This window comes from Tripterygium wilfordii, chromosome 8, assembly GCF_013401445.1.
Source record: "Tripterygium wilfordii isolate XIE 37 chromosome 8, ASM1340144v1, whole genome shotgun sequence".
Lineage (NCBI taxonomy): Eukaryota > Viridiplantae > Streptophyta > Magnoliopsida > Celastrales > Celastraceae > Tripterygium > Tripterygium wilfordii.
In genome coordinates, this window is record NC_052239.1 from 10,864,801 (window position 1) to 10,886,395 (window position 21,595).

Consider the following 21,595-nt stretch of genomic DNA (forward strand, 5'->3'; position numbering starts at 1 on the left):
CTTTTAAATATTGTATACAGATAAAACTATGAATGGCGTACGTGAAGCCCACCTAAGAGAGCTGTCTGTTTCTAGATTCAAAATACGAAAGCAACAATAGCTTAGAACCATTCAACCTAACCACAAAGCCTCTGAATTATGTGCAAGTCCAACACTATATATACATATATATGTGTGTGTCTGTGTGTGTATATCATTAGCGTATGCAACACATTCTCTTCAGTACGTATAACTAGGCTCAATAATTAATTTGGACTTTATTTGCAGAAGCAATTAAGATCTTCATAGACTCGTAGTATTAAATCAAATAAATGGTTGCATACACCCGAATCGCTAATTGGACTAGTAAAGATGGTGTGTATCACCCTAGTGATCATGACTCGAATTCCCCTCTCTCTCTCGTTTCAAAAGAATAAATGGTTGCATACTTGCACTATATAAAATGCAGGACTAAATTAACGGAGACAGGTCTTCTTAAGCTATCCGTATCAATGTCAAGATGAGAACATTCGCAGGTAGAGTTCGAAGCTTTGGGTATCACAGATTTGGGCCTTAAATGGTCCAACACGACGCAAGAGATTTAAGCCCATTTCTTATTAATGGGTTCTTTTTCTGACCTACATGGCCCTCCACCTCTAAGTCCTAACTTGTAAGTCCAAAGTAGGTTTTTTTTTTAAAAAAAAATTGAGTATTTCCAACGTTAGTTTTTTGGTAAACGATAATTCCTCAATCCAACATGTTCATTGGATAACTGGGGCAGCTATAAACTCCGGCCGTCAACCCAACCCGTTCCACGATGACGACGAGTAAGACTGAACTGAAACCCATGAGTGAAATAATGTCAAAATTACTGAGAATGAGAGTTGAACTTGCAATATCCCACATTTACAAACAATTACCACACTTAACTTCACCATCGCGACCGAAGTTCTTTCTTTCATTACAACCTTAGATGATTACACTTACAATATGTTTTTCTTTGAATATTTTTGTTTTGGGTCTAAGAGGGTGCAATGATTAAGGACTAAGGAGTGTCCCAACCACTAGTGTGACAGATATGCTCCAACTAACGTCTAAATTATTGAATTCCAAAACCTCAAAGAAACTCCAGCAAAACAACCCATTAAAGTTCATCTGTCTAATTATACTAATTTCTGCCCCAATCTTTTTGTTCTAAATTCTAATTCAAACATGGAGGACAGGTCCAGATGGGATTTGAACCCACTTTCCACTTATTCTATTGCAACCTTCTTTGGGTACACAACATTCACATACCTTAATACCTACCACACAGACAAGTTAGCAAATAACCAACGAAACATTGCTCAATTGATAATCGACTGAGTTAAATACATGTGTGTCTAAGGTTCGATTCCAACTGCAAACATATTTCTCTGCAGTATTTCAAAAAAAAAAAAAAAAAGTTAGCGAATTAACTTACAATTCAAAATACAATATTCACACAAGCTTCAATACAATTATACAAAGAAGCTGGATTAACTCTACATATATCAAAGAATTACATTTAAGCATTTCACCAGAGACAACAAGCAATTGCACTGAGTCAAATGTTGGTGTCCTTTGAGCGACAGTTGAACTGTTCTACAACCCTTACCTTCCTTGCTTGCTTTGTCATATAATAGATGTGTCCGTGTAACAGCAAACGGATTTACTTACCCCAACACAAATTGCAAGATCTGGAGAAATACAAGTAGATGCCGGTTCTATACAGCACCGAGCCCGGGAAGTATACATCTCTTACCTTCTTGCCTTACATGTAGTTACATTGCAGCCTGTGGAACAAAATACGTATTCATACAGTTCTTCGATTATAAATGTAAGATTTGGAGAAATACACGTAGGCTGCCAATTCTAATGCACTAAGTCCAGCAAGAAGCCAATAGAAGTAGTCGAGATGAGCACGGTTCAGATTATTCGAAAACCAGCTATCACAACCATCCCCGCAAGTAGCTTTGTCAATTATAGATACTAGAAAGCTGCTTAAGAAGCTTCCAACACCAAAGATACTGAGGTAAAGGGACATACCCACGCTCCTTAATTCATGTGGGACCTGATCATAGAAGAACTCTTGTAGACCAACCATGATGAACACTTCAGAAGCTCCAAACACCACATACTGGGGAACCAACCACCAGACGCTCATTGGAATCGTCACACTTGGCTTGTCAACCAGCCCGAATTCTTGTGCAGTTTTGAGCCTTTTAATCTCAACTAGAGCTGCAACTACCATAGAGAGAGCAGAGAAAAACATCCCGGTTCCAATTCTCTGTAGCATTGATATACCAGAAGGTTTCCCAGTCATACCTCTCGCGATGGGCACAAAAATGCAATCATAGATAGGAAGAATGATCACAATGGTAAGACTTATGAAGGATTGTAGGGAAGCAGCAGATACGTCAAAGCCAGGTGTAACTGTTCTGTTCAGGGTAACTCCTTGTTTGGTGAAAAAAGTTGAGCATTGTGTAAATACAACAGCATATACCAAACTTGTAGCCCATATCGGAACAAGCCTAAGTACTGCTTTTGCTTCTTGGACCTCACTAAGGCTACACACCTTTCCCCCTTTTTTTGAGCCTTCTGGCGCAAGCAAGGCTTTGTTCAGGAACCTGAATTTTAGCAAAATTGGGAAATTCAGAATAGCTTTGGTAAAGTGGATCAATAAAAGGGGATATTGCAAATAGAACTTTGATAAAATCAGAAACCATAGAAATAAAATCAGACAACAAAAGGCCTAGGCAGATTTTTTTTTTATAAAAAAGGGAAAAGCTTTAGATGCACCAAATTTCATCCGTACGATAATGTGATGCTTTTAGAATCAACAATCTTTAATCCTTTTAACATTCTCTAATCTTTATATACTACAAATATGCGGAAAATTAATTTTCCTTACCTCAACTGCTCAGAACCATGATGGGGTAACATTCCCAGAGCTTCCTGTTCAGTAGTTATTGCCGAAGGACTAGTCCGCCAGTTCCTAAATGCTGTAACATATACATTACCGATCCTTAAAAATGGGCTTTTTTGGTCCGCTTTGATGCTATATCGGTAAGTCTTTGTTCCAAGTAAGAAAACAATCAGGGCAACAACCATTGCAATACAGGGGATTCCAAATCCAAGGGCCCAATTAAGATTGTCTTGGATATAGGTTAAGACAACTAAAGACACAGTTGTGCCACCACACAAACCAAAATACCACCAATTGAAGAATGAACTTTTGGCTTTGGTCTCTTCTGGGTCTTTTCCATCAAACTGATCCAAACGCCTGGACACAAGGCTTGTGACCACTTCGTCCGACCGCCACTAGGTATAAAGAGAAGAAGAATAACAAAACTTTAAGCTGATAAGGAGAACATGATGTCAGATTATTGACTCTCTGACAGTGAGAACTGCTATGCAAAGGAAGCATCACTGACAGAGTCAATAATCCCAGTCCCTGCCATTTATTTCACAAGGCAAAATCTTTAGACACAAAACAAACAATAAAGACATAATCACTTCCTTTTTCAAATTGAAAAGTTTTCTGGGATAAGTACCATCTTATGTCCTTCGTTTTAATTGCAAAGAACTTCCTGCCCTACCAGTTGAAATAGACCATGTATTATCAACTCAAATGCGTTAATCCAAAAAAAACAAACAAACATAGATTTCAAAGAGAAACCAAAGTCAAGTCATAACTCCTACTTTTTTCACTGTCAAATACATCATCATCATCATTATCGAAGCCTTTATCCTCGAATTGGGGCATAGCTATTTGAATCATGGAAAAAGTTGGTTGGAGTCCAGTAAATGAATCCTCATCTACTAATATGGGATTTAGTACACCAACCAAGTCAATAGATTGCTGGATTGGAGTACTCCAAATTGTCTGTATATAAGCTTATTCATTCCAGTAATCCAGTGACCAGAAAAGTCATATAATCTGCACATTAGTAGAATTAATCGGTACTTCAATAGATTGCTGGATTGGAGTACTTCAAATTATCTGTATAGAAGCTTACTCATTCCAATGACCAGAAACCTCATATAATCTGCACAAAAGTAGAATTAATCATTTTTCCTGACACTACACATCTATCATATGATTTTAATTCTTTTTTTTCAGGGGTGCCAAGGTCCAAATAGGGTCTATCAATTTTGAAATATTGGAAATAGCCTTTTCATTCTGTAGCAGAAGTTAAAGTCTATTCATATGTCTTGCTATTTCGAAATCACTCGGAGCTTGATGCACGAGAGTTGTTTTCCTTTCTTTCATGTTAGTCCAAATATTTTGTTTAATGAGGAGTTTAACATAGAGAACTGAACTTGTTCTGAATAACCTAATCTAAAGTGACGAACAGAAACAGAAATTCAATTGAGAATACGATGAGAGTGTAAATGGAATACCAAGATGTATATAACAGAGGCGACAACGATGGTGCGGAAACGGCCCAGGAAAGAATCGGCGATGAAAGCTCCAAGAAGTGGCAGCAACGAGGCGGCGCCGGCCCAAGCGTTGACGTTCTCTGCTGCTGCCGCGTTGGATTGTCCGAGCGGCCCTGTCAGGTACTCTATGAGATTCGACGATATCCCATAGTAAGCGAACCTCTCCACAATTTCGACACCTTCACAGAAAATAGTGCATAATAAAACGCAAGAGATTAGCAATTACTTCTCAACATGGACAGATATAAATTGATTCTGCGAGTGAGTACACCGCCTGTTCGTTTACCGATGATGAAAGAGGCGGATGTCCAACCGCCGGACGAAAATCTAAGGGCGGGATGGCCATTATGATCAACGGAGCCATCGACGGCTGTGGCTTCTAAAAGCGGCGATTCAGCGTCGGAGTGGCCGGACAGGACCATTCTTCCCACACCATCCACCAGGTAACAGGTAATGCGGGCCACCAATTACCTGAAGCGAAACAGATTTTTAAATGGATACATCTAATCGCAACCGTCCAAATTTTTCCTTAAGCAAAAACGACATATAGAAATAGAAGCTTTTACTATTTAATAAAAAAATCCAATAATGTTGCTTCATCATAGGCTCATTTGTAGTTTACGCTATCATTTTTTTATAGAAAACAAATTTATTATTTTTTTATACATAACGGTCAACTGAGTCAATCTTAAACTTGAAGACAATCCATTCTATCGGCTAACGACAATTTAAAACGGACAGAATTAAATAATGCGAGGAAAAAATTAAATAATGCGGAAATTGCTATCCACGTGTCAGATGACAAAAACTCATTGCTCTGCTGTCATTTTTTTTTCTTTTTTTAGTAATTATTATGTGCTATGCACTCAATCAGCAAAAACCTACAAAGACCTGCTCAATTATTGCAGGGAAAAAAAACATTAGAGAGCAGATAAACGAATGTTAAAGTGTAAATGCACCCATTTTTTTACTCTATACACCTCGGTCTCATCATTGTCTTGTAAGTGGAATCCATGAACACAACAAATGAAAAGGCACGTAATATGTCTAATGAGCGTGGATGAGCAAAAAATAAATCTAGAAGCTCATTAGGCTCATCATTAACTCGATAGAAATATATATACTTGTGCTCGCCCAAGTTATAGAGAAGTTGTTGCATTTGAGAGTTGCTTGCATTTTCTGTAAATCGATACTTTTGAAGAGCATCGTAGATTGTTTTTATAGAATTTTGTATATAGTGTTTGTAACTATACCATTTACATATAAACATACCATATTTGTTGTAAATTCATTAGTAAAATCTTGCTCAACTTGCTCGGATGTTGATCCAACTTCTTCTCGACATGGATCATCATGCTTAGAAATGAATTACTATTAACATTACAAATATGTATATACATATATGTGTGTGTGTGAATTCTTTTAAAATATACAAAAAATAATGTATGAAAATACCTCACTTGATCCTCCACTGGATAATCTTAAACCTTCGGCCCACAACCTTATATAACTATTCATAACGTTAGAAAACATTATAGATAAGTTACTTTTTTTTTGCATGACACAGATATTTCTCTATAGTATTTGTGTCCTGCAAAATTTAAAATTCTCATGTTGGAGTGTCCTTGTCTACTCTTGTGTCCGTATCTGTGCTCCCGACCTCGGTGGCCCTGGGCAAATTTTAAAAAAGTGGCCCTCGTAAAATAATTTAAATGTCGTATATAATTAAATATGACTCTTTTACCATTTTGAGATGCAAAATGAGACTTAAATAAGTTTCGGACTATTGTACAAGATTTAAATGAGTTTGGGGCCACTAAAGTATTAATTCTCTAATGTTATTTTTAAAAAATATGTGACTATGAGGATTTAGAGATTATGGGAGGCCGCCCACCTCCCCCCACCTCGGACGCGAGCACATACTGAGGAATCAACCACCACAAGCTCATTGAGATTGTGACATTACGCATACCACTTTCAATTCTCTGTAGCATTGTTGCAGAAGGTTCCTGGTCAAGGCTCTAGCTAGCGGAACAAAAAAGCAGTCATAGACAGGAATAAAGAGAACGACGGCCGTAAGGTACTAAGGCTAATGAAGGACTGAAGTGAAAGTAGCAGATATGATAAAGCCAGGTGTAAATTGTTCTGTCCATAGTTGCTCCTTGTGTTGGTACAATTATGTAGAGGTCTGTGCAAACAAAATAGCATAGACCAAGCTCATGGCCTAACAGTTGAAGAAATCGATCACATTTAGAAATATAATCTACCTCTTATAAATGTAAGATTTAGCAAAACACAGGAACAAACCAAAACCTGCACCACTTAGTCCAGCCAGTAACCAATAGAAGCGATCAAGATGTGCCTGGTTAAGGTTACTATCAAACCAGCTATCTTTACTTGCTTTGTTAATCACAGAGACAAGCAGGCTGCTTAAGAGGCTCCCTGTACCAAAAATACTGAAATAAAAGGAAATACCCATACTCCTCAACTCAGCTGGGACTTGATCATAGAAGAATTCTTGCAAACCAACAATGGTGAACACATCTGCAGCACCAAACAGAATGTACTGAGGAACCAACCACCATATTTTCATTGGAACTGTTGCTTTCGGTACGTTAACTAGACCATGTTCTTGCGCTGTGTTGAGCCTTTTTGTCTCGATTAGAGCGGCAATTACCATGGCCATAGCGGATAAGACCATACCAATTCCTATTCTCTGAAGCATGGTGATGCCAGAAGGTTTCTTAGTTACAGATCTTGCTATCGCAACGAAAACTCGATCGTAGACTGGAATCAAGAGAGCAATTGAGGTGGCGATGAAAATTTGTAGGGTCGCAGGTGGAATGTCGACGCTTGAAGTGAGTCTTCTGTCCATTGTAACTCCTTGCTTTGTAAAGAAGGTTGATGATTGTGCAAAGACTATGCCGTAACCCAAGCATGAAACCCATATTGGAACGAGCCTCAGTATCGCCTTTGCTTCTTCAACCTCTGTGATACTACAGCCTTTCCCATCCTCCATAACACCAGCTGGTTTGAACAATGCTTTGTGTAAGAACCTAACAGCGAAGTAAATTTTAGATTAGAGAAGATTTTCGTATACCAAAAAAACCCATCTCAACTAACATAAGGATTAACCCTTATAAGATGCATTAGCAGAGTTCTATGAGTTCTTCAAGGGTGCTGTCATGCTTTCTATATAAATACACCACACACACACATATATATATATATATATATATAGGTGCTTGAATATGCATATATGTTTCCAACTGCTGAGTTGAACGCACGGAATCCAAGTGAATTCGTGGGTTTTATATATTCAAGATGATGCACATGAAATCTTATGTTTACAACTCAACAGTTAGGATAACTGAGATATCAATTACTGTGATCTCTATCTTAACTGAGAAAATAGAACTCATTTGAGATATAAAGATACTGAATAAGTCGATTTTCCTACTTGAACTGTTTGGAAATGTGGGAAGGTGAGGAGCCAGAACCTTCCTCTTGAAATTCTATTGCCAGGGGAGTGATTTTCCAGTTCTTAATCGCCGCGACAAACACTCGACCAATTCTCACAAATGGGTGTTTTGTCTTTGTCTTGGCACTAAATCTATAGGTCTTGGTTCCCAACAAGAAAATGACCAACGCAGCTACCATTGCAATACAGGGGATTCCGAATCCGAGCGCCCAACTGAGATTATCCTGAATGTAGACCAACACCAGAAGCGTTACGATGACGCCCACGGATGAACTGAAGTACCACCAATTGAAGAATGAGCTTTTGGCTTTGCTCTCTTCTGGGTCTTTTCCATCAAACTGATCTGCTCCGAATGCTTGAACACAAGGCTTGTGTCCACCTTGTCCGATCGCGACTATGTATAAAGCAAAGTAGAACAAACCTATATGGATTTGAGGAGGAGAACATGATTTTTTAGCACCATTTTTTGGGCAGTCATGAGAAGTAAGCACTGCAAGCAGAGTCAACATGCCTAGTCCCTGCCATTTATTTCAGCCCATATCAGCTATAACACCAGTGGCATTAATTTGTACTGTATGGTGATCATCAATCCCAAAAAAGGGAGAAAGGAAGAAAGAAATTACCAATAAGTAGACAATGGTAGCTGTTACAATAGTCCGGTAAGGGCCGAGGAAAGAATCAGCCACCAAACCACCAAGCAGGGGCAGCAATGAAGCTATCCCAGACCACAAGTTAACCCCGGCAGCCGCAGTTGCAGTGGACTCGCCAAGTGAACCCGTCAAGTATGTGATCAGGTTGGAAGAGACGCCGTAGTAGGCAAATCTCTCAGCCAGTTCTACAGCTATACAAATTAACAATTTATGGTCATATATATATATATATTGTGTGTGGTTGTGTAAGTAAATCAATATTTTTAACATTAATCTTACGTGATCGCACCTATAATGAACAAAGCCGATATCCAACCTCCCGTGGAATATTTGACGGCTTGACCGCCACCTTTGTAGTCGACGGAGGAGTCATGTTCCAGTTCCAGTATTTCTTCCTCATTCGCAGTGCCTCTATCCATGCCTGCCTTAATTTCCAGTTCCAGTATTTCTTCATCATTTGCGGCGGCGACTCGATCCATGACTGCCTGAACTTGTAAAACTGATCTCCGTTTCGTGTTGATTAATTCCTTGAGCTCCCATTATATATACAATTCCAAGTGGTAGTGATTTAAGACTTTGATGGTTTCCCTTTTTTGCAGAGTTTGGAATGGAAATTTTGTTTTGGGTTGCGAATGATTCCTATTTACGTCACGATATATATCCACCTACTCACCCAAAGTTGTGATTCTAAACAATCTGTGATGCATAAGAGAAGGAGGAGGAGGAAAAAAAACCAACAAAAAGAGAAGAAAAAAAACCAGATAATCTAACAATTCCAAGACTTTTTAGTGGAAATTCTAATGAAATTAGATCACAAATCTTTCAATTTTGAGTAAAACAATAACATCAAGGTTTGTTATATAAAATTACGGTAAAAACCCGAAGAGATTTATGCGAAACTCGATTCTTGCAATATTTAATCAAGAGGAACCACCCAACTCAACATTGATAACTGAATGAACATAAATTTCTGATCGATAGACCCATGTGCAGCAAAGTTTCTCATCTACCAACATTATAAATCCTGGGCAGAGGTCAAGTGCACGAAGAACAACTAACAAACCACAGTCCACTAGTAAAGCAGCAACCCGAAGCCCAGATATAAACCTTAAAGGCCATTTAACGCAGCTGATTATCAAGACAGTCACCTCTCATTCTCTCAATGGTCCCCCTTGGGGCTCGATTACCAAAAAAACCCTAATATTGGGGGAAAACGGATAGAGACCCAGCTTGGTTTGGACGATCGATCACGACTGGATTGGAGAGAAATCGACTCTTTCTGCTCTTGCATACCTTTCGATTTCATCGTCTTTTGCTTGTGAGAAAGAGAGGGAGACGTACAGCTTGTTTCACAAAACGATCGTGGAAGTGAAGAATCCTATAACCAGAGGAAAAGTACCTAGCGTTTAGAAATACTCTGGTTTTTTTTAGGCCTAAACGGCTAGCAGCCTAGCTAAGGCTTGACACAGTTGCTATTGGATGTCATTAGTCAACTTTGATGGCTGCCAACCTTCAACCTTGATGGCTGCCAACCTTCAACCTTGATGTCATTAGTCAACTTTGATGGCTGCCAACCTTCAACCTTGATGGCTGTCAACTTTGAATGTGTTCATTAGTCATTAATTGTGTTCACATATCATTAGTCAGTAACATAGCTAGAAGTGCGGAGATGCATATGATCTTGTTACTATATATACTAGGGTTGTAATTCCATAAATGTTAAGAATACAAAAACACTTATTCTTCCATATCTTCCTTTTCTTCATGGTATCAGAGGAGGTCTTTTTTATTCTTCGTTTTGTTTTCTAAATGGCCGAAATCACTCCAATCATGTCCGACTCAGGCAATCCCTCGGCCTCTCTACCTTCAAATACTTTTGATGTTCATACAAACCAACGATTATGTTCGGTTTTGTTGAATGAGTTCAATTATCTTCCTTGGTCAAGATCTGTGCAGTTAGCTCTTGGTGGAAGATCAAAGCTTGAGTTTATTGACAAAAGTACTGTTGTTCCTGATGTCAATTCTTCTCAGTATAAATCTTGGATTGCCCAAGATAAGATGGTGCAGACATGGCTACTTAATTCTATGGAATTACATGTTGCTGAAATTTTCAGTTATTATGAATCTTCTGCAGATTTATGGGATGCTGTTAAAGAGATGTATGGAAATCAAAATAACGCGGCACGAGTTTTTCAACTCAAAAGAGACATTGCATGTCTTCAACAGGAAGGTAAACCATTTATTCAATTTCTTGGTAGCATGAAAAGTATGTGGAATGAGTTGTCTGTTTATCGTCCACATACTACTGATTTTGCTGTCTTGCTAAAACGGGCTGAAGAGGATAAAATATTTCAGCTTTTGGCTAATCTTGCTCCTGATTACGAAGATCTCCGTAGTCATATACTTATGAATTCTGAGCTTCCTTCTCTAGGGAGTGTTTGTGCTACTATTCAACGGGAAGAAGTCCGAAGAAAGGTCATGAATTGTAACCTCAAAACTGAGGTATCTGAAGCCCGAGAATATATGTTCAATCATAAACGATCTGAAGAAAGAAGTTACAAGGGAAAGAGACCTGAGTTGAAGTGCAATCATTGTCATAATCTTGGTCATACAGTGGACCGATGTTGGGTACTTGATAGGCATGATAATACCTATTGTTTTTGGTAGAAATATCCCCCTCTTAAGCTTTCTTTTGATAAATAATGAGTGTATTTATGTGTTGATTTGTATTTTGATAGGTTGATTGCGGTTTGGATGAAAAGCGACGGAAAAAGGGCTGAATTGAAGAAAATGTCCACCGACCTTCGTGTGTTCAAATAGCCATAACTTTCTGTTACATTATTGGAATCGAGCGCAATAAACGGCATTGGAAACTAGACATCCCAAGCTTTCCGTAGCATCTAACATCATGCAAATCGGAGGTCATATGGAGAAGTTATGATCATTTGAATCATGCGCCTAGGGGTAACGCGCCTAGGCGTGGCGCGCCTAGGCGCACAATTTGTGCACACCCAGAATCAATCCTGCACGCCCAGTCCAGAGTGATGGACTTGAAATTTAAGTGGTGCACGCCTAGGATTGCGCCTAGGCGTGAATTCAACACGCCTAGGCGCAAAAAGCAATTTTCTGGGATGTTTTAAGTCGCGATTTGTCCGAGCTGCGGGAACTTTGAGACCTAGAACTGATTTTCTGGAGAGCGAAACCAGAGGGGGAAGGTGATTCTTGGAGCTAGGAGGAGAGATTCTTTAGCTCAACTTGGATCTACTCAACTAATTGGGTTTATTCATGATTTTCTCATCTCTCCTTTTGTGTTTTTCTCTCATTATGTGTAACTAAATCACTTGTGCCAAGGCTAGGATGAAGCCTTGGGTTTGATGACTTTGTTTATAACTCGATTTACATATATATGAGTTGATTTGGGTATAAATCTTGTGTTTCTATGTTTGATTGCAATTTCTTCATGCTTGTGGTGTTTGGCCAACACTTTAGGTTTTTGGATGAAATTGTTTGGAGAATTTGCTTAGACAATAATATGTCAAGTAGATTATGCTTCTTGAAACACTTGATTATGAATGTGTCTCCCTTTAATTAGGTGACAATTTGTATGAATTCTAATCTCCATAGAACTCCATGAATTCCTATGCATGTTTAGACCAATAAGATGGCTAGAATGTATTTAGGAATATCCGACCTAGACCAATAAGATGGCTAGTAATCGATTTTAGGGAGATTTGGTTTAAGTGCGCTAAAACCGACTTAGGTACGGATTCGTTATGCCCGAATTAGCAAATATGTGTGTGAATTTGTGTCATTGCAAGTCATTTCCCAAGGGGGATTCCAAAGCCTTGGTGTTCATCTCATATTCGTTAACTAATCTCATTTGCATTAGTTGCATCCTTATTCTAAGAAAATACCAAAAACACTTTGCTATTTGCTTGTTTTATTTTAATTACCAAACCAAACAATCTTGAGTTGAACTTTACTTGTGATTGCATTGTCCATATATACATACAAATATACATTTGGATTAGACATAACACCGTCCCTGTGGATTCGACCCTTGCTTATCATTGTGCTGTAGTCGCCGACTAGTACACTTGCTAGTAAGGTTAATTTAGACCCAACAAGTTTATGGCGCCGTTGCCGGGGACGGTTGCTTATATTTGATCCATTCTTGTTTATATACATAGATACTTACATACTTAGTTTAGTTTTTACTTATTTGACAATTAGTGATCCTTATACTATTCTTTCTTGTTTGTAGTTCATGCAAGGAAGGCGTTCTCAAGATACAGAAATTCTTCCTGTTGATCTAGACTTGGAACGTACACGATGGAACAAGAGAGACAAGGATTTTCTTGAGGAGAAATCTTCCACTCGTTCTATCTCTCCTACATCCAGCTCTAGTTCATCTAGTGACAACACTTTGGGAGAACATTCTGAACAGGAGAGCATGGCTGAAAATCGTGAGGAAGTTGGCAATAATGCCAACAATGCAAATGCTCTTGTCACCATCATGGACTACTCTATGCCACAATTCTCTACTAGACAATCTTGCATCGTCTTACCAACCATTCCGCCAAACCTCTCTTATGAGCTTAAATGCCATGTGATTAACATGCTTCCATCATTTTCAGGAGCGGAAAATCAAGATGCTAGTGATCGCATTGATAATTTTCTGGAGATTTGTGGCACTCAAAAAATCCAGGGCATATCTGAAGAGTTCATACAGTTGAAGCTATTTCCTTTTTCTCTTAAGGAAAGTGCTAAGATTTGGTTCAAAACTCTGCCACCAAATTCTATCACTTCTTGGGATCAACTCTCTGCCAAGTTTATTCAGAAGTTCTATACTCAGTCAAGGACACAGAGGCTGAAAGATCAGATTTTTCATTTCAGGCAGAACAAGGGAGAACCACTCTTTAAGGCTTGGGAGCGATATAAAACTCTATTGATTGGTTGTCCACATCATCAATTCTTGCCATGGCAGATTATATCATACTTTTATCAACATATGTCTGATGAATGCCGCCATAGGTTAGATGCAGCTGCTGGAGGAAATATTATGGCTAAGGAACCAACTGAAGCCAATGAAATTATTGAGACTGTGGTGGCAAATTCCTCACAATAGGATAATCGTGATCTTGATGCTCCTAGACACATGGTTTATGAGGCTAGTGGTTCAAATACAGAGATGGCATCTGTGGCTAGGAAATTGGATGCGGTAGTGACTTTGCTCAGCAGAAATTTGGATCCTTGCGGCATTTGTGGAGGCACCGATCATCCTACTCATGTATGTTCTAGAAGTGGGACATTTCCTGAAGCTGAAGTTAATGCTATTCAACCTTTTCATAGGCAGCAGAATGATCCGTTTTCTCACACATATAACCCAGGATGGAAGAATCACCCCAATTTCTCCTATGCTTCACCCCAGAATTTCAATCAAGGGCCTAGACCTTGGCAAGCTCCACGACACGAACCACCTTCTCAAGATGCAAGGAAGTCTACTATGGAGGACCTTATTTCCCAACTTGCTCAATCACAAGTCTCAATGCAACATTCACAAGCAGAGATGAGCAAGTCAATGACTCAGTTGCAACAAACTGTTTCCAGTAATACTCAATCTATCGCAAAGCTTGAAATGCAAGTAGGACAACTTGCTCATGCCTTGAGTGAAAGACAGCCAGGAAAGCTGCCGAGTCAACCTGAGGTAAATCCTAAGCAGTATGAAGATGCTAATGCTATTACTGTTTTGCGAAGTGGGAAAAACGTGGATAACAAGATTGAGTATAAAAAGCTTGAAGGTGAGAATCATGATGAACCTATAGCGGTGGAGCCAAGTGTTTCCAAAATACCTCATGTTGAGAAGGAAAAGTCGGAAGTAGAAGAGTATGTTCCAAAAGTGCCTTTTCCATCTCGTCTTGCACCGGCTAAGAAAAGCAAGTATAATCGGGATATTTTTGAAGTTTTGAAGAAGGTGGAGATTAATATTCCACTCATTGAGGCAATTAAGTCTATTCCCGCATATGCAAAATTTTTGAAGGAGTTGTGCACTAACAAAAGAAAGATTGGTGATCATGAAGAAGTATTTCTCTCCGAAGAGACAAGTGCTATTTTACAAAAGAAGCTCCCACCCAAATTAAAAGATCCGGGTAGCTTTACCATTCCTTGTATTATTGGAGAGAAAGAAATTGAAAAGGCCTTGATGGATCTTGGTGCAAGTGTGAATATCATGCCTTATTCTGTTTACACTACATTGAAGATCGGTGAGTTGAAACCAACATCAGTCACTCTCCAATTAGCGGATCGTTCTTTAGTGCATCCTTTTGGGCTAGTTGAAGATGTTTTAGTAAAGGTGGGTGAGTTTGTTATTCCGGTGGATTTTCTGGTGCTTGATATGGAGGGTGAACCTAATCCGAGAAAAGATGTACCACTCATTCTAGGCCGCGGTTTTATGGCTACCACGAAGACCATTATAGATGTGGAAAAGGGCATGCTCACAATGACAGCCTTTGACAAGACCATTGAGTTCAAAATCTTTAAGGCTATGAAGAGTCCAGATGTCATTAGAGAATGCCTTCATGTTGATATGGTAGGCCATGAGAGAGTGAATTTATTGACAAAAACGGCTTCAAGTGATGAGGTTGTAGAATATGTGGTTGGTGATAGCATTGAAAGCAAAAAGACCCTATCATCGCCAATATCCAACGAGCTTGTGGTTACTTCCCTTGTTACTAGCAAGCTATCTCCAACTTTGAAAGGCGTGCGGACAAGAACAAGGAAGTTGAAAAAGGCACGGTCCAAAACAATGTTGAGAGGTAAAGCGAGAGCTCCTTTTGAGACATTGAAATTGTCTATCCATGGTACTTTCACGATAATGAATTCTAAGATAGAAAAAGGGTGGAAATTTGTGGCTCGCCAACTTGAATTCTGTGGGCCAAATGTTTCGGGGATTCTGAATGGAAAGTATCCTGTGCACCATCCTCCTTGATTTGTTTCCCAAGGATTGTTGTAAAGGTGATTGAGGCTTGTGGTGATTTCTCCAAATCAGGTTGTCTCTCTCCTTATCTAAAACAAGTGTTGTGTTTAAGCTTTCTCCCTCCCTTTATTTATTTGCATTGACGACCATGCATGTTCTTAAAGTTTGGGGTGAGAGTTTGCTTAAATTGTTCAGTGTTGATGCATACATGGTTGATTTTGTAGGTACAACTACGTCTGGCTGAAGACATTAAACTTAGCGCTACTTGGGAGGCAACCCAATGAAGAAAGTTTAAATTTCTGGGGATTATGTTTACAGCCAAACCACGCCTAGGCGCACCTTATACACGCCTAGGCGTGTGTGTTTTAAAAAAAAAAAAAAAAAAAAGGGTTCATATGCAAGAAAGGGTTCATGAAGACATTGAAGAATTGTGGCTAGGCCAGTACCCCAATCCACTCGATACATGACTCTAACCCCAGGTTGTATTGTTTCAACTTGTCCTCTTTTTAATGCATTATTACATTGTTATGTTTTGCATTGAGGACAATGCATTCTTTAAAGTGTGGGGTGGTGGACTGCGTATGGATTTTCTTGTGCGAAATTTTACATGATTTTTGTACTAGTTGAATTTGGAAAAAAATATATATATTTGAAAAAAAATTTAAGTGCTTGAATCTTGCATATTTATGGGAGTTTGCTATTGAATTGAGTGTTATACTGAAATGCAGCTGATCTTGGTTTGTGGAACCCATCATATCCTTCTATATGCTTGACGTCTACTCTATTGCATAATCATTGTAATTCGCCTGCACGAGAATGTGTGCTTGTGGGGTATGACTTGGGTGAATAGATGTTGAATGTGGACTTTCTCTAAGATGATCTAGAACACCGTGTTAGTGATATTCTTGGCACTAGTTAATTACATGCATGTTAAAAAAAAATGAAAAAAACAATTTGATGATGATTAAAAGCATGTTCCGCTCTTGTGATCTTGCCGAGTAACCGGGGCTCTTGTCTAACCAACTCGAGTTTCGCGTAAAAAGGTAAGACAATCATGATGAACATACTAGGCTAGCTTAACTTCGAAGCCTTTTCAACTCGAGTGATTGATCTGAGGCGTGCTTTATCACATAATGCCCTAAACCAACTGGTTGGGAGTCATTGGTTGAGAACTCGTTACATGGGTTGACTAGAAAGCTTAAAGGAGTGAGCATTGCACGGTCCTAGTAAGATAAAAATAAAAAATAAAAAATTTAAAAAAAAGAAGAAGAAGAAGAGAAGTATGTATATAAATAAAAGTGCCTTGGTATTACTACTTGACCGTTCTTGGAATTCTTGGAATGTGACTATGTTTGGCGCCTATGAACTTTTGGAAGCCAAATATTTATACATTTCTTCTTTGCATGCACTTAATGTAGACGAAGTGATTGAGTAGACGGATAATCTTCATTGAGTATATGTTTGGATGAAGTGTGGGGTCTCTACATCTTTTTGATTGGATGGCATTGATGTATATTGTTTCGATTCTAGTGATTTCCTTCCCATATGTTTGATTTGAGTTATCTTGAAACGTTTGTGGGTGTCGTTCTTGTAAGCCCTCAGGAGACAAAACTCCTCCACTAGGGACACCTAGGGGTTTAACGGCTTGTTGCATATGCTAAATGCAATCGCGATTCCTGCGTTAGTGAGTTAGGATGTTAGTTGGTAGATGTACTTAGTTTAGTTTTACTTGAGGACAAGTAAGGTTTAAGTGTGGGGTGTTTGATAGGCATGATAATACCTATTATTTTTGGTAGAAATATCCCCCTCTTAAGCTTTCTTTTGATAAATAATGAGTGTATTTATGTGTTGATTTGTATTTTGATAGGTTGATTGCGGTTTGGATGAAAAGCGACGGAAAAAGGGCTGAATTGAAGAAAATGTCCACCGACCTTCGTATGTTCAAATAACCATAACTTTCTGTCACATTATTGGAATCGAGCGCAACAAAAGGCATTGGAAACTAGACATCTCAAGCTTTCCGTAGCATCTAAAATCATGCAAATCGGAGGTCATATGGAGAAGTTATGGTCATTTGAATCATGCGCCTAGGGGTAACGCGCCTAGGCGTGGCGCGCCTAGGCGCACAATTTGTGCACGCCCAGAATCAATCCTGCACGCCCAGTCCAGAGTGATGGACTTGAAATTTAAGTGGTGCACGCCTAGGATTGCGCCTAGGCGTGGTGCGCCTAGGCGTGAATTTAACACGCCTAGGCGCAAAAAGCAATTTTCTGGGATGTTTTAAGTCGCGATTTGTCCGAGCTGCGGGAACTTTGAGACCTAGAACTGATTTTCTGGAGAGCGAAACCAGAGGGGGAAGGTGATTCTTGGAGCTAGGAGGAGAGATTCTTCAGCTCAACTTGGATCTACTCAACTAATTGGGTTTATTCATGATTTTCTCATCTCTCCTTTTGTGTTTTTCTCTCATTATGTGTAACTAAATCACTTGTGCCAAGGCTAGGATGAAGCCTTGGGTTTGATGACTTTGTTTATGACTTGATTTACATATATATGAGTTGATTTGGGTATAAATCTTGTGTTTCTATGTTTGATTGCAATTTCTTCATGCTTGTGGTGTTTGGCCAACACTTTAGGTTTTTGGATGAAATTGTTTGGAGAATTTGCTTAGACAATAATATGTCAAGTATATTATGCTTCTTGAAACACTTGATTATGAATGTGTCTCCCTTTAATTAGGTGACAATTTGTATGAATTCTAATCTCCATAGAACTCCATGAATTCCTATGCATGTTTAGACCAATAAGATGGCTAGAATGTATTTAAGAATATCCGACCTAGACCAATAAGATGGCTAGTAATCGATTTTAGGGAGATTTGGCTTAAGTGCGCTAAAACCGACTTAGGTACGGATTCGTTATGCCCGAATTAGTAAATATGTGTGTGAATTTGTGTCATTGCAAGTCATTTCCCAAGGGGGATTCCAAAGCCTTGGTGTTCATCTCATATTCGTTAACTAATCTCATTTGCATTAGTTGCATCCTTATTCTAAGAAAATACCAAAAACACTTTGCTATTTGCTTGTTTTAGTTTAATTACCAAACCAAACAATCTTGAGTTGAACTTTACTTGTGATTGCATTGTCCATATATACATACAAATATACATTTGGATTAGACATAACACCGTCCCTGTGGATTCGACCCTTGCTTATCATTGTGCTGTAGTCGCCGACTAGTACACTTGCTAGTAAGGTTAATTTAGACCCAACAGTACTTCATCCTGAATTGAAGCCTAAGTTTCCGAGAGAGAATATGCCTCAGAAACGGACTCAACCTTCGGGATATAAGGCTAATCATGTTACAACCATGGCTGGAGATGGATTGTCAAGGTTCTCCTCAAGTCCAATAACTCTTATTAATGAGTTTGCTTCTTATCTTCAAGCAAAGCAAGGTGAATCTGATAACAATGGGAAGTCAGCTGCCTTACATGGTCAATTTGCTGGATTTCTATCTGAAGATAAAAATGGTGCAACTGATGACACATCAGGTATTTTGAAAGCTTTCTCAACTGCGCTGAATTTAAGTAATGTGCATGATTTTTGGGTCATAGATTCAGGTGCCACTGACCACATCACAAATAATCCTACAAATCTGTTTGAGTTTAAGTTCTTATCTCCACCTTCCCAAATATGTGTTGCTAATGGTAATACTGTATCTGTTGTTGGACAGGGAAAGGTAAACTTACTTTCTAAGCACATTGCATCACCAGCATTGTGTGTTCCTTCTTTTCCTTTTCAACTTCTTTCGGTTGGCAAACTCGTAACTCAACTAAATTGTTGTGCTATTTTCTCTCCTCACAATGTTGTATTCCAGGATTTAGTCACCAAGAAGACGATTGGTGAGGGATTTTTCTTTCAAGGCTTATATTATCTTCTCAAAGATTTTCACAAGGGATTTCATGTAAATGCCTGTTTAGCTTCCAAGCACAAATTATGGCATCAACGTCTAGCACATCCCTCTGAGTCAATTTTGGCAAAGATTTTTCCAAATATTAATAAAAATTCAGTTGATTGTGACATTTGTCACTTGTCAAAATCTACACGATTATCATTTCCTTCTTCTAATTCTCGTTCAAATAAATTATTTGAATTAGTACATTCGGATGTCTGGGGTCCTGTTCTTGAGTCCTTTGATGGTTACAAATATTTTGTCACCTTTGTTGATGACTTTTCTAGATTCACCTGGTTGTATCTCTTGAGATCAAAAAGTGAGGTTGCTAGTGTTTTTCAAGATTTTCATAGTCTGATCAACACTCAATTCTCTTCTAAAATTAAGATTCTTCGATCAGATAATGGCACAGAATATATGTCTCATATCATGACACAATACTTGAGCATGCATGGCATCATTCATCAAACTAGCTGTGTTGGTACTCCACAACAAAATGGTATTGCTGAAAGAAAAAATCACGACTTGCTTGAGAAAACAAGATCTCTAATGTTTCAAATGAATGTTCCCAAACAATTTTGGTCCCAAGGTGTACTCACCGCTACTTATCTCATAAATCGCTTGCCTAGTAGAATTTTGAATTTCACTTCTCCATCTGAGTTGTTGACAGGAAAGCAGCCGAATTTATCTCATCTTAAAATATTTGGGTGTACTTGTTATGTGCATATTCAAGCAATTCACCGTGACAAGTTAGATCCAAGGGCAGCCAAGTGTGTTTTCTTGGGATATTCATCTACAAAGAAGGGATACAAGTGTTATGATCCCATCTCTAAAAAGCTCATTGTAACAAGGGATGTTAGGTTCGACGAAAACACTCCATATTATTCTCAGTCTCGTGGCAGTTCAAGTCAGGGGGAGTCAACTTTAATTCCACTACCAACTCTGGATATGTCTCATGATTGGTTATCTATTATTCCACGGGTGGATTTTGTTGATCCACATGCAACATCTGACAGTGAACAAATATCCACTCCAACACCAGTCGTAGTAACTCCCACTGAGTCGGTTCTAGAGACTAATGTGGAAACTGATATGCAAAATTCTGATCTGTCTATTCGACGTAATCCTACTCGTGATCGACGACCACCACCAAAGCTTCAGGACTATGTGTCATACTCGGTAAGACACCCAGTCACTAATGTTCTTGGCTATCATAAACTGTCCTCTTCTCATGCAGCCTATCTTAGCAACATCCTTGACAAAACTGAACCTCAAAGCTTTTCTGAAGCTAATCAAAAAGAGGTTTGGCAAAAGGCTATGCAAGAGGAGCTTCAGGCTCTAGCTGATAATCATACTTGGAGTGTTGTTCAACTTCCAAAGGATAAGAAAGTTGTCGGCAGTCGTTGGGTATACAAACCAAATTCAAATCCGATGGTTCTATTGAAAGGCATAAGGCAAGATTGGTTGCACAAGGCTTTACCCAAACTTATGGAGTCGACTACACGGAGACTTTTGCGCCGGTGGCAAAAATGACAACTGTTCGTACTTTGCTATCGATTGCTATAAATCATGGCTGGTCTTTATCTCAAATGGACGTGAAAAACGCATTCTTACATGGCAATCTCCTCGAGGAAGTTTATATGAAACTACCGCCGGGTCACCCTCAAAGCAGTAATCCACAATTGGTTTGTAAGCTTCATAAATCCATCTATGGATTGAAACAGTCACCCCGTGCTTGGTATGCCAAGTTGAGTATGGTACTTGAGGAACTTGAGTTCAAAAGGAGTAACGCTGATCACTCGTTGTTTGTTCTCATCAAGAATGGGGTACGATTAGTAGTTTTAATTTATGTCGATGACCTTATTATTACTGGTGATAATATTGCAGCCATCTCCAATATTAAAAAAGTTCTTCATCAAAAGTTTGCCATTAAAGATCTTGGGGTCCTTAAATATTTTTTGGGAATCGAAATGGCTACATCTCACAAAGGTCTTGTTTTGAATCAAAGAAAGTATGTGTTAGATTTGTTGTGTGAAGTTGGCATGCTCGATTGCAAGCCTGCAAATACACCGTTGGACAGTAAACTAAACTTGGCTG

General features: G+C 38.9%; 2 protein-coding genes, 1 non-coding gene and 1 pseudogene across 3 annotated transcripts; 1 reads left to right on the top strand and 3 right to left on the bottom strand.

Annotated features, from left to right (window-relative positions):
- Window positions 1–1,406: 1,406 nt before the first annotated feature.
- Window positions 1,407–4,962, bottom strand: LOC120004526 (annotated as a pseudogene).
- Window positions 4,963–6,660: 1,698 nt separating this feature from the next.
- LOC120004524 (protein NRT1/ PTR FAMILY 5.10-like) lies at window positions 6,661–9,540 on the bottom strand. The gene is made up of 4 exons (XM_038853890.1): window positions 8,864–9,540; window positions 8,548–8,765; window positions 7,904–8,442; window positions 6,661–7,499 (listed from the first exon to the last, which is right to left on the bottom strand). Exons 1-4 carry the CDS (start codon window positions 9,051–9,053, stop codon window positions 6,707–6,709), a joined length of 1,740 nt encoding a protein of 579 aa, XP_038709818.1. The 5' UTR covers window positions 9,054–9,540; the 3' UTR covers window positions 6,661–6,706.
- Window positions 9,541–10,420: 880 nt separating this feature from the next.
- On the top strand, window positions 10,421–19,808 carry LOC120003641. Its single transcript, XM_038852656.1, has 6 exons — window positions 10,421–10,804; window positions 10,930–11,206; window positions 18,825–19,097; window positions 19,161–19,285; window positions 19,424–19,510; window positions 19,704–19,808. Exons 1-6 carry the CDS (start codon window positions 10,589–10,591, stop codon window positions 19,806–19,808), a joined length of 1,083 nt encoding a protein of 360 aa, XP_038708584.1. The 5' UTR covers window positions 10,421–10,588.
- On the bottom strand, window positions 13,442–13,548 carry LOC120004700. Its single transcript, XR_005469616.1, has one exon. It is a non-coding gene; the product is annotated as a small nucleolar RNA R71 (small nucleolar RNA).
- Window positions 19,809–21,595: the final 1,787 nt, after the last annotated feature.

What these genes read in the sequence shown, in the direction of transcription:
- LOC120003641 (XM_038852656.1), top strand. Translation starts at nt 10,589, where the DNA reads ATGTCAATTCTTCTCAGTATAAATCTTGGATTGCCCAAGATAAGATGG. An exon ending in TGCATGTCTTCAACAGGAAG is followed by an intron (nt 10,805 to 10,929) that starts GTAAACCATTTA and finishes AAAATATTTCAG; the next exon opens with CTTTTGGCTAATCTTGCTCC. An exon ending in AGTGGACCGATGTTGGGTAC is followed by an intron (nt 11,207 to 18,824) that starts TTGATAGGCATG and finishes ACCCAACAGTAC; the next exon opens with TTCATCCTGAATTGAAGCCT.
- LOC120004524 (XM_038853890.1), bottom strand. Translation starts at nt 9,053, where the DNA reads ATGGATCGAGTCGCCGCCGCAAATGATGAAGAAATACTGGAACTGGAA. An exon ending in ATCGGCTTTGTTCATTATAG is followed by an intron (nt 8,766 to 8,863) that starts GTGCGATCACGT and finishes TAATTTGTATAG; the next exon opens with CTGTAGAACTGGCTGAGAGA. An exon ending in CTACCATTGTCTACTTATTG is followed by an intron (nt 8,443 to 8,547) that starts GTAATTTCTTTC and finishes AATAAATGGCAG; the next exon opens with GGACTAGGCATGTTGACTCT.